The sequence below is a fragment of the Prosopis cineraria genome, unplaced genomic scaffold (genome assembly GCF_029017545.1).
Source record: "Prosopis cineraria cultivar Desert tree isolate PC_DT_omini unplaced genomic scaffold, ASM2901754v1 PC1596, whole genome shotgun sequence".
Taxonomy (NCBI): Eukaryota; Viridiplantae; Streptophyta; class Magnoliopsida; order Fabales; family Fabaceae; genus Prosopis; species Prosopis cineraria.
In genome coordinates this window covers 13243-29871 of record NW_026556921.1, presented here as the reverse complement: position 1 = coordinate 29871, position 16629 = coordinate 13243, and the positions used below count along the sequence as shown (strand labels likewise).

Sequence of the window (16629 nt, the reverse complement as noted above, 5' to 3'; positions counted from 1 at the left end):
TGTTTTCTGTGCTCTTCATAGCATTCGTCGTCCTTTGCATTCTTTCTCTGACCCTCTTCTTCTTCAGCACATCAAACCATTCAAAATCTTCCGTTTCTTCACTTTCTTACGTGAACGTGCGTCAATCTACCGCTGGTTTCATCAACGTCTACGTCGCAGACCTACCCAGATCCCTGAACTATGGCCTTCTCGACAAATATTGGGCCTTCGATGCTGATTCTAGGCTTGGCAGCGACGCAGACCATGAGATTCGGTCCAACAATTTGGCAAAAGGCCGCAAATTTCCACCGTATCCGGAGAACCCGTTGATAAAGCAGTACAGTGCGGAGTACTGGATCACAGGGGATTTGATGACTCCTCAGGAACAACGAACTCGGTCGTTTGCAAGACGGGTCTTTGATGTCAGAGAGGCCGATGTGATTTTTGTGCCGTTCTTCGCGACGCTGAGTGCAGAAATGCAGCTGGGTATGGCGAAAGGGCAGTTCAGGAAGAAAGTTGGAAATGAGGATTACCAGAGGCAGAAGGAGGTGATCGAGTTTCTTAAGAATACAGAAGCCTGGAATCGGTCTGGTGGGCGAGATCACGTCTTTGTTCTCACTGGTGTGTTCCAATTTCTATGTCTTTTAGCTTAGTTTCCATGGATGCAGTGCTTATATTTATGCCTCTTTGCAGTCTTTACTATTTGAATAACTGTTGTAAGTTATATCAACCGTAGTTAGACGTTTTCCCTCTGCAAATGGATCATTGCTCACCTTGGCAGGCATACTTTGATTTCTGAGAATATCGTGACGAGCTGCTAAGCATGTATAAACTTTAAACATCTCCCAAATAAAAGGGTTTGTTAATCGGAAAATGCTTGAGGATCTCTCACTGTCATATCCATGTTCTGCCTCCTTCTGTGCATGAAATTTTCGATGAAATTGGAATGGCTAATTAGACCACACAAGTTCTAATTAAACATTTTCTTCACCCACTGAGCTTTTAAAAACTAGATTGTGAGCTCATGTCTAAGGTGCCCTGTTCATGGCTTATAATAGTATGGGTTATATAGATTATATGTGTATATATATAGATTTGGCACTTGACTCTGGTTACCTATTGACACTTGTTACTTTGTAGCACGTGCCTCTTGCTTCACTTTATGTCATTTATTTTGAAATGCTATAAGTTTATTTGTTGGTCACCATTTTATCATGTGCTGTCAGTATGATTATTATTGTGCTTGTGTTAAACTTTTAATAATTTTTCTCTTAACCTTGTATTCTTGTTCGCAAGGCCTAAAATATCCCAATCATCTCATCTTTTTTGTAAATTTATGCCTGCTATAAGAATTGGGTGCGTCGACACTTTACCTGCCAGATGTTCAGATTTACATAGATGGCCATGTTTGGGAACAATCAGACAGTTATAGATAGAGAAATACGAAAAATGAAAGAAGCAAATTTCACTGCATGCTGTTGCTATCTTATAATTTAGTCTTTGAATTGTCAGGTTTTGTTAAAACTGAAGCATTCTTTGGCAGACCCAGTTGCAATGTGGCACGTCAAAGATGAGATTGCCCCTGCTGTTCTTCTTGTGGTAGATTTTGGTGGTTGGTACAGGCATGACTCCAAATCATCAAACTGTAGCTTACCTGATGCAGTTCCACACACCCAAGTTTCATTAATTAAAGATGTGATTGTTCCATACACCCATCTACTTCCCAGGTTGCCCTTGTCTGAAAACCAGGAGCGCCACAATCTTCTGTATTTCAAAGGGGCTAAACATAGGCACCGGGTACATGTTGCATCACTTGTCACTCATAAGTTCTTGTGGATCACATTTTTCAATTTTTATTTAAGCATCCTCCATTGATATACAACTGAATTCTGTGACTGTTGTCTCTTCCTTGCTAAGTTATTCTATTAATTATTGTTCTCTGTCTCTTTCATGATATTCCTTGTTAAGCAATATCATCTTTTTTTATGATTTAAAAATTATGTACCTGCCATGTATAAGCTTCTCCTTAATGTAAGGTTCAAAATTGATTTGATGCATGTGTTTTGATCATGAAAATAAACATTTGTGTTTAATGTCTCTATGTATTTTATTTGCACTTTGACAACAGTTAACAAGTTTAGGCTTGGCTGGATTCCTACCAGAAACTTTAGATATTTGCTATTGCTCAATATAGTTATTTAGCTGGTCATGAATCAATTATAAAATCCTTTAAAGTGAAATTCTATTTCATTTTTAAATTCTAATTCTGTTTTTAAGAACCAAAGTATTAGGCAATATGAATTGATTTAACTGGCCTGTACAATTCACATAATAAAAATATTGTAATTGATTAAATTGTTATCTTCATCAGCCTGTCTTCATGTTGAAGACTTTATATTTCTAATTCTTGCCTTCCTGCCAACACTTATAGCCAAGGTTTTACATTTTAAGGAACACATTATGCCATCCTTGAAAACGTGTTCTCAATTATTTCTTTGTTAAGAGAATATTAGTAGATGAATTCAAGGTTTTAACTGTAAGTTGGAAAATGTTCCAGCTACCATTGCTGAAATTTATGGAATATTCAAAGGTCTTGAGATTTGTTGGAAGAAGAGTCTTAGGATTGTGGAGGTTTTTTGTGATTGTGCATATGCCATCTCGCTGATCACAAAGGACAACCATAGTGTCCACCCTTACATGGATATCATTGAGTCAATGAACAGATTACTGTGTAAACATTGGAACATTAGTTTCAACTTTGTTTATAGAGAGGATAATAGGACCGTCGACTATCTTGTTGAGTTAGCCCATAGTCTCCCTTGTGATTGCAACCTTTTTGATCAACCACCTACTTGATAGGCATGGGTGGTTGTTGTGTTTACTTAGGCTGTTTTTGTTGTTATTTTCCATTTTCGTTGTGAGCGGTTTGTTCTCTGTTTGTTTTTCTTGTTTTGAATGAAGTTTCTCGTGCATATTTTATACATATATAAAAAAAAAAAAAGATGGATTTTTGAGGTGGGCTAAGATCAGATATTCCTGGTATATGTTGGATGAACTATATGTATACTCCCTTTACCTGATATTCCTCCCCCTCCCCCTCCTTACAGACACATACAGACCCTGTTATGAGATTCAAGGTCATTTTCTCCTGCTTAAAAAGGCTGGAGAGTCGTTTCCACGTTTTTTTTCTTGTTAATTTTGAACTGAAAGGGATGTGAGATGAATGGGAAGGGAAGCTTTGGTTCCTTGCTATTTTGTGATAAATATTTTATTAATATCGGGTAATTTTTATGGAAAAAAATTAAGTTGAACATTTTCTTTCATCTTAGATCATCTAATTCTTTCTTCCTTTCCTAAACAGCCTAATAATAGAAAGGAAAATCATGTATTTATCCTCTGTCTTCTCTTTTCTTCCCTTTCCATATCACAATGAAGTAATAAACTACTCCCTTTCATCCTATTTATAAATCACTTCCAACATTTTCATCAGAAATAAGAAAAATCTTAAACCTCATTAATTCTGTCTAAATATTAAACAAGTTCCCAATTTTACCCCTATTAAATATACCTATTTTAAAATAAAATATTCTAACATTTAATAAACTTCCCCATATTTAATAGGGGCAAAATTATAAAGATGAACATAATAATCATTGAGATGCCTTATAAATAAGACCAAAGCAAACGTTCTCTCTCTACTCGATAAATAAGATTAGAGGAGTAACTCTTGGGGTATTATATGCCAATGGTTCTTTTGGATACTAATCTAAAATATTTATGATAAATCTAGTTTTCTGATTTTGAATTGTCATTGGCGTTAGTGTTCCATGCTTAACCCTTGACAAATTATTCTACTTGCAGGGAGGCCTAGTTAGAGAGAAGCTATGGGATCTATTGGTTAATGAGCCAGGTGTTATAATGGAGATTGGTTTTCCAAATGCCACTGGGCGAGACCAATCAATAAGAGGGATGAGGACATCAGAGTTTTGCCTGCACCCTGCTGGGGACACACCCACTTCATGCCGGCTATTTGACGCCATACAAAGTCTCTGTATACCAGTCATTATCAGTGACAATATTGAGCTCCCATTTGAAGGGATGGTGGATTATTCAAAATTTTCTGTTTTTGTGGCAGTCAATGATGCACTGAGACCTAGCTGGCTTGTCGATCGTCTAAAAAAATTTTCTGAAGGGCAGAAAGGAAGTTTCCGTCAAAATATGGCTCGAGTACAACCCATGTTTGACTATGATAATGGTCATCCAGATGGGATTGGACCAATACCTCTAGATGGTGCTGTGAATCGTATATGGAGAAAAGTTCACCAGAAGTTACCAATGATTAGAGAAGCCATTGTTCGAGAAAGAAGAAAACCACCTGGTGTTTCAGCTCTCCGCCGCTGCCATTGCACTTGAACTGAGTTGGTCATCTATCCAAATCCTCAACATTTATAGAAGTGGATGCATATAGTGCATCCAGAGAAAAATAGCGAAAAAATGGATGGATGTGAAGATAAGATGTGGGTCTTACACTGATTACATTTTTGGTGTAATACTCTCCCCGAACATAAGAACATGTGATAGTTGAGGATCAGATTTGGTTATGTTTCTCTACTGACAGGCTTCTGGTCCTTCAGATTTGTCGGGAACATCATGAGATACTTGGGAAAATGGTATAGCAACAACTTGTTAGCTAAAATATGCTATTGTCTTAAAGAGGCCATTTTCGTAAGGGGAGAATATTATTGGTCAGTGTACATTTGTTCTTGATCGGCCAGTCTCTGTATTTTCTTATGATAATTTTATCCCAAAACTCGAGAAAAAAAGTGGACCAAAGCAACGAAAATAACAAAGATAACAGGGACATACAATAATATCAAAATCTCAATATTAGGGAAGGTAAATAATAATGATTAACTGGAGATTTCAGTAGCAACGAGAAGTGTTAATCTCTCCTGGCTGAATATTGAAGTGTCGGGTCATTACTTTTTTTTTTAAATGTTTTTTTTTTTCTGTTGGCCAAAAACAATGTTGATGCATTCGCTTTTTATGTGAGCTCGTTCCAGTTTTCATCCGGTTATGTTTATCAGGCCTTGCAATGCCTCATTAGGTTTAGGTTTATTTATTATTTACGTTCCTCTTTGCCTTTGATCTTCAGTAATTAGACTTGCAGCGGATGTAAGGGCACTTAACATCACCAAGTTTTGCTAAAGGAGAATGGAATTTAAGTACTCTCTAAAACTATTATTACAGTTAAGAATCTTAAAATTTTTGAAAAGAAAAAAAAAAAGATCATAGCTCGTAACTATATTTTAAAATTTTTGTAAAGTTAATTTTTTTTAAAAAAATATAACTTTAAATCTTTACATTTTATTTAAGTTTTATTATAAATTATTGTACTTTTTTTTAATGTTTTAGATTTCTACATAATATTTACATAAGGATTTAGAATGTTAAAAAAAATTATAATAATTTATAATAAAATACAAGTAAAGTATAAAATCTAAAATTATATTTTTTATTTTTTATTCATAATTTACATTTTTAATATTTAATTTTAGCATTTTTCAGTATTCTTTTTTCATATTTATCTTAGATGTTTTTTATATATATATCTTTCATGTTTTTACTGTCAAAAAATGCTTATATTTTTGTCATAAAAAAGATATTTATATTTAATTTTTTTTAATATTAAAATGATGGAAGATGTGCGTCAAAAACCTACAAGTTAACAATTACTTTAATTTTTTTCTCCCAATTTTCTTAGTTGTGTAACTTCCTTCCTACCGATTGCATCAAGGCATCAATAATTAATTTTCGTTGTTTATCAAAATCATATTTCGTATGTGAATTATAACCCCGGTAAAACCCATCCTCGCGAGTGGCGGATTCAGTTCGTCGACGAACCAGCATTCCATACTTCGGCGGACGCCGCCCACCGTTGTCAGCCCTGCGTGGTTGTTCTCGGGCAAGCAGTGAAGAAGGTTCGAACCCCAGGTCTTTTTCTACTCCCAAAGCCCGGTGAGATTGAGTTGTTCAATCTGGCTTTGCATCTAGATTTTACTTTGTTCCCTGCGTGGCTGTTCTTGCTTTGTTTTAAATTTTTCATTTTAATTTGGCTTTGAATCTGGTCGTGTAACCGTTGAATATTGGACGCTTTTGAATTTGGGAATATTTACATATTGAGTTTAATTTTTTTTTTTTTTGGGTACTCGTTTTCGCTTGAGTGGTGTGTAATTGGCTATTGTACTTCTTCCCTCCTCATTTTGATTACTAGCGACTTGTATGATTTGGATTGTGTATTTTTGCAATGTTGGATTTGTTTTGTATTGGCATTCCCGTCTAATCTTTTTAGATTATAATCAATTTTGGAGAATTCTCAAGGTATTTGTGATGAATGATCTTGTAAATGACTTGGCTCGAGTTGTGTCAAAGTATCTCGAACAAGACTCTTAAAAGGGTATTATATCAACTTTGCATATTTCAAAGTTTTCAGTGGGGGCATCATAGGTCCGCCTATGGTTGTTGGTTTAGACTTACATAGCGTTCATGTTATTTTGAAGATTGAACTATGAAGTATTGAGGGTCATATGTTGTTGGAAGCTCTTGGCAAAAATTTGAGCTTTATGATCTTTATCAGATTTACAGTCTGCATTTGTAGGCTTTACAATAATTTAGTTGCCTTTAATTTTGTCTAAATTTGTGATATTTTATGCTATTGAGAATATTTTCTTTTTAAGCATGGAATGTCTAATAGAACTTAACAACCTGGATGGTAATTTAAAGGCGATACGAGAGACAACCTTAATAATGGGGTCCAGTTCCCTGAAAGAATACCTAAAAAGGTATGAAAGTAACCCAGGAGAAGGAACGACAAACACAAGGAAGAAAAAGAAGCAAAAGAAGAAGAAGCCCCAGACACAAGCAACTGGATTAGTTGTGGTGGATGAAGATCCCATATGGCAGAGACCAGTAGATATTGGAGAAGAAAATAGTGGCAACTCATCAGGTAAATGACAAATGTTAATATCTATTCATATAAGACAATTAATTATGGTTTTTGTAATATTTACAAAATAACTCTGTTCTATTGGTTTGTGTAGATGAGGAGAAGCCAGTGGTAGATGAAGACATTGAAGTTAAGCGTATGAGGAGGCTTGAACAACTGAGAGCCAGGCGTCCTTATCATGCTATATCCGAGGATGGCAGTGGTTGGGTTTCACTTTCTCCTAAGCACGTCATTTCTAATAACATCAATAATGACATGTCTCCACCCTGTAAAGGGAAGATTCGGAATGACACTCCTTCACCAGAACCTGAATTGAATCCATGGACTTCTAATGTAGAAGATACTGATTTATCACCTCCTCGCCAGCGTTCAATACGCTATGACACTCCATCACCTGAACATGCCCCAAAACTTGTACATCCAAGGGACAAGGGTTCTGATTTATCTCTCCCTCGAAAACAGAGTGCTCAGAGTGTTACACTTTCACCAGCTCGTAAGTTTAGGCCATTAGATTCTAGAATTGAAGATACTGATTTATCACCTCCTCGGCAACGACATAAAGGTAAACTGTACGCCATCCCTTGAATGCTCGAACCTAATATTATCTGGAGCATGCTCACATTTGAATGCTGACCTTTTCCTTTCTTGATGTCCTCATTTTCAAACATGAGAAGATTGTGGAAAAAGGGAGATGGAGACTGCTGAATTGCATGACATCTCTCCACCTCAACAAGGTCATCATGATTCTCACTATCAAGAATGCTTACATAAATCATTGGAGTTGGACCTTTCACCCCCAAGGAAAAGAAGGAATGATATGGGTGGACGGGGTTTAGCTGATCCTTCTCCCAGTCATTCTCATAGCCCTTCTGCAAGAGTCGTTTCACATCCATCCTTGTCTCCTGATCTTTCTCCCCCAAGAAAAAAACAAAAGGAAGTAGATGTTCCAACTTCTGTGAAGAATCTGAAAACAGGCTTAATTTCTGGTCGGGATATTAGGGAAGAAATTAACAAAAAGAAGAAAGATGATTGGTTGAGGTAATTGTTATTGGCATAATTTTTCTGTGCATTTTTTATCATTTATATTGTATCAAATAATGTAAAATATGGAGCGTTATCCATACCTCTTGTGTTAAAACTTGTGCCTATGATTTAATGCAATGCGAGTTTTTAATTTGGTTATGGTAGTATCGGTGTTGGAAATAATTCTTTTAGGTTTTGATGTAAAGAGTGATGCAGCGTCAGCAACAATGTCTGTTTATTGTCCAGTGTTTTTTTATATGCTGTATTGAGTGCATGTGATAACTTGTTCAATGCTGCTTTGAGAACATGCATGTTTTCTTTCCATTTTAATGTTTGCCTGCTTTCCAATTATTTTATTAGATTATGATTCCAAACTTGTACATCTATATTGTTGTCATGAAGCAACCTGCCAAAAGTATAATAAAGTATTGCTCCTCTTTCCTTATCTTATTGGCTGTTTCATACTTAATTCTCTGCAGCATCGGATGTTCCCATACTTATATGCCTTACAGCCTTAATTTAATTACTAATCTATGTTGTTTGTTTAAAGGATTGTCAGGGTCTTTACCCTTTGGCTCTTTTTACTATGATATATAATAAAATATATACAAAAGAATATGGAGTTTATGAGAAGTTGAATTTACCATTAACTCTTTCCAATTGCTAATCATCTCAAGAAGAATGTCTTGTATTAGCCTAGAAATTGAGATTAATTATTTTCTACAGATTTAAACAGATGGATCCAAACATCAGTGGGCGTGGTGCTGAACCTGTGTATCGTGATAAAATAAAAGGTATGAAGAGTCAATCTTCATTTGGTGCTCTTTTGTTCAGATTATCTAATATGCCTTTGTGCTAAATATGCTTATATGTAAATTATGCTCAAATCTGCAGGAGAACGCATTTCAAAGGAGGAATACTTGAAGTCAAAACAAAAAATTGAAGAAAAGCCAAAGGTATTTTGTTGCACCACAATTGCTTGCAGCAGAAGTGTGTCTTTTCTGGTTGTAACCTTTTTATGCATGCACTGTGTACTTAGGTTGTCTTCTCTTGGTTGTCTGTTGTGAATTATAATGGGAACTACACCCAAATATTATCAAGTAACAGGGATAGCAAAAGGATTGCTACCACATTCAGGACCCATTGGTTGGGGGAGGGTGAGGAAATCCCTTTTCCTCACGCAAACATAGAGATATGTAATATCAAATATGTGCCTGTTATCATTATTCAACAGTATGAAGCACCAATACTTCAAAAAAGAAAACATACCATATTTGATATGTATCTAATATGATACATGTATTATATTTAATATGTATCATATATTCCAATGTTTGTATTACAATTTTTTTTTCCCAACAAAATGTTTCTCTGTCACTTAAAAACTTAAGAAAAAAACTTAATATTTTGGCTGATTGTTACAAATATTCTTATATTACTTTAGAAATATAAGTTTAAAGCTCAAGATACTTATACCTATATCTTACAATGTTGAAATATATATTATACATATTCTTGTACCCTATCTAAATTTTGAAAATTGCCGTATCAATCTATATCTTATTCAATACATGTACCCATATTGATGCTTCTTAATCACTTGTGTCTAGTACTTTTTTTCTTCAAGGACAAGAAGGACATTTCTCATCTACAAAGCAGAAAACCAAGAACTTAGAATTTCAGAAATTATGCTTTGCTTATTTATACCCTCTGGAATGTGAAAACCATATATTCTAATTTCATAATTGATATCCTTGCTATATTGAAAACCATATGATTTGGCTTTCAGTTTGCATTAGTGGTTCGACCAATACTGGAACTTTATTCCCCTAAATTTCTTTGCTAGATATAGCTGAACCCTCCATGAACGTCTTGTTTCTGGCATACTGATTATGTCTTTGAGATGAACAGGTTAGTGTGTCTTGGAACACATGCCAATTAGTTTATAATTTAGAAAAGCATATGTCTAACCACTCAGAGATATTTCTGTCTGAATGCAATCAGTATAAATAGAAAGATCAGATCCAAACCATATTGCCCTTATAAACCCAATAATGTAAACGCCGATGATCCATAGACTCATTACAAGTCTCAGAAAGCTGATAGTTCAGTGGAATTTGGAGATTATGCTGATTAAGAACTTGAGTAGACTTATGCTGTTCCAAATGAACAGAATGAGGCAGGATTTTCGTTTTCCACATGCATTTCAAAGGAAAGAACCCTTATTTATATGGTGCAGTTGCCGAGCTGTGCTTTTTGTGAATTTATAATTATAATTAGAAGACCAAAACTATTAGAGTCGAATAACAACCCTTGGCAATAGCTTCGTATCAATTTATGTTCTATCCTTATTTTGAGCCAAGATGGAGCCTAAATTTTTTTAGCAGTTTGCTCTGTATAGTCCTACTTAACTACTACTAAAAGAGTTGTTTATCAAATCACTCATGATCAAAATTCATCAATTTCTGAATTATTCCTATGCCATTGACACATGCTACCAAAATTAATAATTTGATCAGTACTCTCCTGCTGCCATAAATTATCAACGGTTAATTTGCTATTAGTTTAAATGCTCTTCTACACCCGTGATGGCTGAGGGGTATTTTTGAAGCCATTTTCAAGTGGGCGTTATTTGTCCATGTAAGCATACAATGCAACATTACAATGCCACAGAATGTTGCGCTGACAACAAGCTGTTTGCTTTTCCCTGCTTAATGCTATAGCTCAAGTTTGAATACTGCTTCAATGGATCATTGATCTTATTTATCTCTTTCCTAGAAAAAATTGCCCAGTTTAATTCTTTGCTGCCTTGTGATTTTCAGGAGAAGGAAATAGAATGGGGTAAGGGCTTGGCTCAAAAACGGGAAGCTGAGGCTAAACTAAAGGAACTAGAACTTGAGAAGGACAGGCCATTTGCACGTACGAGGTAATGCAAGAAATGTCTGAAGGACAGTGTTTCCTGCGAAACAGTGGTTCTTCTTGTGAGAAGGGTTGTAGAAAGAGAAACCCATCATGATGCCCGCAATTGTTTTTAACTTGCTAAGGATAGTTTAACTTGGTGGGAATACTGCTACTTTTTGGCAACTTAAATTTGTTGCATTGTCGCTCACCACTCACCAGCATTTTTTTTTTTTTTTTAAATGAAAAGATTGGCATCTTGCTAAGACGGCCTTTATGAACAAGTAATGGGTGTTGTTGTTTGGGCTTAATATCTGTGAGAGAATAAATTTCCTTGCCTCTTTTTCTCTGTAAGAATGTAAAGCCGTGTTTTCTGCCAGAGATGACCCGGAGCTTGACATAATGCTGAAGGAGAGAGTAAGATGGGGAGATCCTATGGCACATTTGGTGAAGGTAATGTAATAAATCTGTGGCTGACCTATATATATATATATATATATTTACTTATGACGCTATGATGGTGGAATTCATACCAGTTTTGACATGTTTCTCTTGTGGAAATTGTCGTTCTTAGAAAAAATATCCGGCGCCTGTTATTCCGAACTTGGGGGACGGAGATAAAATGCAGGAATCAGGTTTTATTGTTCCTCAGGACATTCCAGATCACAGCTGGTTGAAAAGAGGTTTGGATGCTGCACCTAATCGCTATGGGATCAGGCCAGGACGACACTGGGATGGTGTTGATCGTAGTAATGGTAGGTTCACACTCGTGTCGTTCTAACGTCTTATATTTCTCGCGGAACTAATTTTGGAATTCTTTTTTTTTTTTTGGGTATTAATCTTAAAATGATGTTGGTGGCAGGATTTGAGAAGGAGCTGTTCAAGAGAATGAATGAGAAGCGATCCAGAGACAAGGAAGCTTACCTTTGGTCTGTGTCTGATATGTGATATGTGACTTTTTGTGCATAGAAGAAAATTCCGTACTTATCTTCATTTGAAAAAAAAAAAGTTGTAGTCTCCCATATGAAATGGAGTAAATGACGGATTTTTTTTTTGAATTATTTTAGATTCACGCACCCTTCATCGATATTTTAAACTGTTTTTTTAAAATAAAGAATATATTACACATGTTTTTCCGTTCAAATCACAATTTCTTTTCTTTTTTTTTTTTTAACTTTTGTTTAAAAGAGGGGCAAACATTTCTTATGTTTTAAATATATGCAAACCTCCGTTGACCACCGAAAGAAGGAACCAAAGTAAAAAGTAAGATTTATTTAGGTTATTCAATTCCGGCCAAATAAATTGAGTTTACTCAATTATTTTTTACGTGAAGTCTTTGTGATGACTTTTTAGTGTTTTTTTTTCTTTAACAATTTAAAATGAGTTGCATGAATAAAATTTATTTGAACGATGTAACTTGTACAAAAACTTCAAAAAATTCCAATGCGAACGGAGACGGGAAAGTTTAATAATACAGTTGCACAAAAAAACAATAAAAATAGTTTTAAGGTTAAATAGTAGTTTAGACATCAAACTATAAATTTAGGAGTAATTTAAATCTTAAATTTATATTTAATATATTTTGAAATCTGAATAATTAAATTTAGGCAATTTCTCACGTACTGTTACGTCCGCTGCTTTAGATAGAGAGAGAGAGAGAGAGACCAAACGTTCAATTTACACCGGCGTCAAATTCTCTCTCTCTCTGCCCCCCCCCCCCCCCAAACAGCGTCTCTCCTCCACAACAATGGCACTGTAGAAACGCTAACCGTGCGGCCATTTTTTCCCATGGCTTCACTTGTTTATTTCCAATTCACTTTTGCTGCTATCATGCTTATCTTGCTCGCCGGCAGGTTCGATTCCTGGCCTCATGAACATTAAGGCCTGGATGGCTTCCGTCCCTCTCCAGCTCATTTTCTCATACAACGTGGGGGCATTCAGCTTATGGAGCGGCGGCTAAGTCATCCACCTCTCCTCCAGAATCGCTGGCTTCACCCCCGCATACCGGGTAAACAAAATGTTGGAATATTATTTATGAATTAGCATTAATTAATAAGCCCAATAAATTGGTCCTTATGATCTTGTGTGGACCGTGATAGGTGGACCACACAAGTGAGCCCAATGGGCAGAGGCCCAACCCACAACCCAGTAGCCGTCAGTTATTTCCTATCTCTTAACTGACTGAGTCAGAGATAATAGATAATATAATTATTTAATTATTTAATAAGGCGGTTACCGATATGATCTATATATAAGACGATTAGTCGGTAACCACAAAAAGACACGACTCATTTTCTTCTACTTTCATTATCTCTGAACTCTCTGAAGGCTCTGGGGACTTGAGAGTTGTGTACCTGCCTGCACTCGAGATAATCGAGATTTCCCTAGCACTCATGGATTCTTCAGGTACGCATGATTACTTTTTTCTATCATATTATTATATACATGTGAATTGAGATATTCAGATTCTACACGTGGCATCAGAGCCTGGTAACGAATTTTAAATTTGTATATCTCAATTCTTCTAATGCATATATTGATACATTGATAGAGATTTCTCTCATATGTTGATATATATATATATATATTTTTTTTTTCTTTCTTTATATATATATCCATATTATTGAAAATGAGAATGAATATGAGATTCATATATACTCATATATGCATCATCCTATTATATTCAAGAGAGAGTTGCAAATATAAAATTTGATTATATTATCTGTTCTTTGATCTATCCTTCCCCTGTGCCTTTTTTTTTTGTTGTTACTGGCGTCTCCGCGATCGCTGGCCGAGATGGTGTCTCGACTTCACTTTGCTGTCTTAAAAAAAAAGGAGGAGATTCTGTCATCGCCGGCGTTCTCTCTCCACCTCTTCAAGTTCACGACGTCGCCGTGGAACTGCCACCGTCGTGGTAACTGGCAGCTTCGGGTTCGCCGGCGTCCGACAACCGTTGGCACACCGGCAACCCGTTCCTCCTCGTCTTCCAGCTCGCGGCTGGAGAGGACCCAGAACGGGTCATGGAACCGGATCCTAGGGATCCGGTTCTGTGGATTATGGGCCCACAATTTAGTTTGGGCCCAAATCCAAAAAAAAAGGGCGAAGCTGGCGGCACAAAGGAAAGGGATCCGGTTTCCGTGTTTTGGGCCCAGATGAAATCTAGGCCTGGTTCAAAAAAAAAAAAACTTCTGTTAATCGCGTTTCGGCCCCAGTTTTAAATTACCTATTTGGGCCCATAATTTCTTGTATTTATGTATTAGCCCCAAATTTATTTCTGGAAATCACAGTTCAGTCCCTTAACTTCCAGTATTTCAATTTTGACCCAAATCTCTTCCAGAATTACTCCTTTGCCCCTGATAACCTTTCAAAATTTCACTCAAGTCCTAAATTTGTTCCTTAATTCCCAAAAGACCTTAAGGACTTTAAAATTATTTTGTTTTGTCCTAAAGTCATAAAGTTTGTGACTTTGTAAATTATTGATAATCTTCAGGATCTTGTAGCATTGATAATGGACATACCCCATAGGTATGACATTATTAATGTGATTTTGATGGTTGGCTTTGAGAATAGGCTAATAGCACTCCTTTAATGTATTAGATATTTATTGTCCCCTATAGGTATGGAAATGTTTAATGCATTATTTTGTATGGACTTTTGTGTGAGCTAAATCTTTATGGTATATGAGCCCTCTTGGTGCATGGTTATAGTTGCATAATTGATAATCGCTTGTTGGGAATTCTGTTTTATAATTATGTTGTGCACGCATAATTAATATTTCCCATTTTCTGTTTTGCGATTTCAGTTTCTGCTTTTACGCAACTATCCTTTGTGAAGGCTCTTAATGGGACTAACTATGATGACTGGAAAGAGTCTCTTAATATGTATCTGACCATTTTTGAGATAGATTTAGCTCTGAGAGAGCCCAAGCCTGCGGATCTCTCTTTCGAGTCCAGTGCTTCTGAAATAGCCTTCCATAAACAATGGAGTGAGTCCAACCGGATCTGTCTAGCGATCATCAAGTACACAATTGAAAAGGGAATTAGGGACAGCATTCCTGAAAATGATACTGCAATGGAGTACTTGAAAGCTATTGGTAACAAATACAAGAAGCTTGACAAGACTCAAAAGAACTACTATCTGTCACTTCTTGACAATACTCGATACGACGGAGTTTCTGGTGTCAGGGAGCACATTCTGAAGCTTGTTCATTACTACAACAAGCTTAAGTCATATGGGATTGATTTGGGTGAAAGCACCTTGGTTTACCGTGTTCTTCAATCACTGCCATCAGAGTACGCATTCTTGAGGACTTCATACAACTCACAAGAAGCTGAATGGTCTGTTGACCAGATGATATCGATAGTCACTCAAGAAGAGGAAGCTATAAAGAAGAATTCCTCTCACTCCATAAACTATGTTTCCCATGGCTCTAGCAGCAAATCTGGAGGGTCACATAAGAAAAAGGGGAAGAAGCATGATGCCTCAAAGCCTAATAATCCAACCTTTAAGAAGGATGGTGATAAGAGTGAGAAATCGAGGAAGAAACCCTTTAAAGGGTTATGCAATTATTGCAAGAAACCAGGTCACATTAAAGCTAATTGCTTCAAATTGAAGAACAAACAAGAAAGTGAAGGTACAACTCTTCAAACTGCCCCTCTAGCTCTAGTTTGTTTTGAATCTAACACCATTGAAACTTCCTTTGACTCATGGTGGCTGGATTCTGGTGCCACTGTACATGTTGTGAATTCTCCACAGGGGCTAAGAAACCAGAAGGTTCCAAGTGAGGCACAAAGGTCAGTCTTTGGCATAGCAGGGAGCAAGGCATCGGTTGAATGCATTGGAACTATTTCTTTGTATTTAAATTCTGGTCATGTTTTACATTTGAACAATGTTGTTTATGTACCTTCTGCGAAGAGGAATTTAATTTCAACTTCTGCATTGGATATTTGTGGCTATTCATTCTTCCAAGGAAATGGGAAAATTGACATTTGTTTTGATTCCATTAATGTTGATGTCGCTTCCTTGATATATGGTTTATATCGATTGAATGATTGGTCACTTGAACTTCCTAATCTTCATGTCAATGCTGCTATTGGGCATAAACGTCAAAGGCCCAATGATAATTCCTCTATGTTATGGCATCGTCGTTTGGGTTATATCTCTAGAGAGAGATTGGAACGCATGATCAAGCAAGGCATCTTATGAGACCTTGATTTCTCAGATTTTGAGACTTGTGTTGACTGTATAAAGGGAAAATTCCCTGCTAGAGCTAGGACCAAAGGGGCAAAGAGGTCTGAAAATACTTTAGACCTAATCCATACTGATATCTGTGGACCTATCACGCCTCCGGCTATGGGTGGTTTCAGATATTTTATCACCTTCACGGATGATTACTCTCGTCATGGATGGATTGAACTCTTGCGTGAAAAGGGCGAGTCCCTTAATGCATTCAAGACCTTTAAAGCAGCAGTCGAATTGAAATCTGGCAAGTTGATCAAGTGTGTGAGATCTGATAGAGGAGGAGAATTTTATGGGAGATATACTGAGACTGGTAGGAACCCTGGGCCATTTGCTTTGTACCTTCAAGAGCATGGCATTGAAGCTCAGTATACTATGCCTGGCACCCCGCAGCAAAATGGGGTTGCAGAAAGGCGAAATCGTACTCTCATGGATATGGTTAGGAGCATGATCAGTCACTCCTCACTGCCGAAATTCTTGTGGGG

The 16629-nt window shown here is 36.5% G+C and overlaps 3 protein-coding genes across 5 annotated transcripts; all 3 read left to right on the top strand.

Moving 5' to 3' along the window:
* Nucleotides 1–3: 3 nt before the first annotated feature.
* Nucleotides 4–4776, top strand: LOC129300448 (probable arabinosyltransferase ARAD2; the record flags this gene model as incomplete). Its single annotated transcript, XM_054939026.1, is given in 3 exon segments — nucleotides 4–600; nucleotides 1523–1776; nucleotides 3841–4776. Coding segments are annotated over 3 exon segments (1403 nt in total), but the record flags the coding sequence as incomplete, so codon positions are not given.
* Nucleotides 4777–5758: 982 nt separating this feature from the next.
* On the top strand, nucleotides 5759–12002 carry LOC129300446 (uncharacterized). Of its 3 annotated transcripts, none has more exons than XM_054939025.1 (10): nucleotides 5759–5960; nucleotides 6763–6985; nucleotides 7080–7547; nucleotides 7660–8023; nucleotides 8735–8802; nucleotides 8903–8964; nucleotides 10831–10934; nucleotides 11287–11359; nucleotides 11481–11661; nucleotides 11769–12002. In XM_054939025.1, the coding sequence occupies exons 2-10, from the start codon at nucleotides 6787–6789 to the stop codon at nucleotides 11852–11854; spliced, it is 1605 nt and encodes a 534-aa protein (XP_054795000.1). In that variant the 5' UTR covers nucleotides 5759–5960; nucleotides 6763–6786; the 3' UTR covers nucleotides 11855–12002. The 3 variants fall into 3 exon arrangements, with proteins under 3 accessions (XP_054795000.1, XP_054794999.1, XP_054794998.1); XM_054939024.1 differs by having other exon boundaries at nucleotides 5759–5997; XM_054939023.1 differs by having other exon boundaries at nucleotides 5760–5973.
* A 3020-nt stretch (nucleotides 12003–15022) lies between these two features.
* On the top strand, nucleotides 15023–15877 carry LOC129300445 (uncharacterized). The gene is made up of 2 exons (XM_054939022.1): nucleotides 15023–15539; nucleotides 15662–15877. The coding sequence occupies exons 1-2, from the start codon at nucleotides 15257–15259 to the stop codon at nucleotides 15688–15690; spliced, it is 312 nt and encodes a 103-aa protein (XP_054794997.1). The 5' UTR covers nucleotides 15023–15256; the 3' UTR covers nucleotides 15691–15877.
* Nucleotides 15878–16629: the final 752 nt, after the last annotated feature.

Coding starts and splice junctions, on each gene's coding strand:
- LOC129300446 (XM_054939025.1), top strand. CDS start 6,787: ATGGGGTCCAGTTCCCTGAAAGAATACCTAAAAAGGTATGAAAGTAAC. Junction 8,024..8,734: donor AAGAAAGATGATTGGTTGAG/GTAATTGTTATT, acceptor TATTTTCTACAG/ATTTAAACAGATGGATCCAA. Junction 10,935..11,286: donor AGGCCATTTGCACGTACGAG/GTAATGCAAGAA, acceptor GTTTTCTGCCAG/AGATGACCCGGAGCTTGACA.
- LOC129300445 (XM_054939022.1), top strand. CDS start 15,257: ATGATATCGATAGTCACTCAAGAAGAGGAAGCTATAAAGAAGAATTCC. Junction 15,540..15,661: donor GAACAAACAAGAAAGTGAAG/GTACAACTCTTC, acceptor AATTCTCCACAG/GGGCTAAGAAACCAGAAGGT.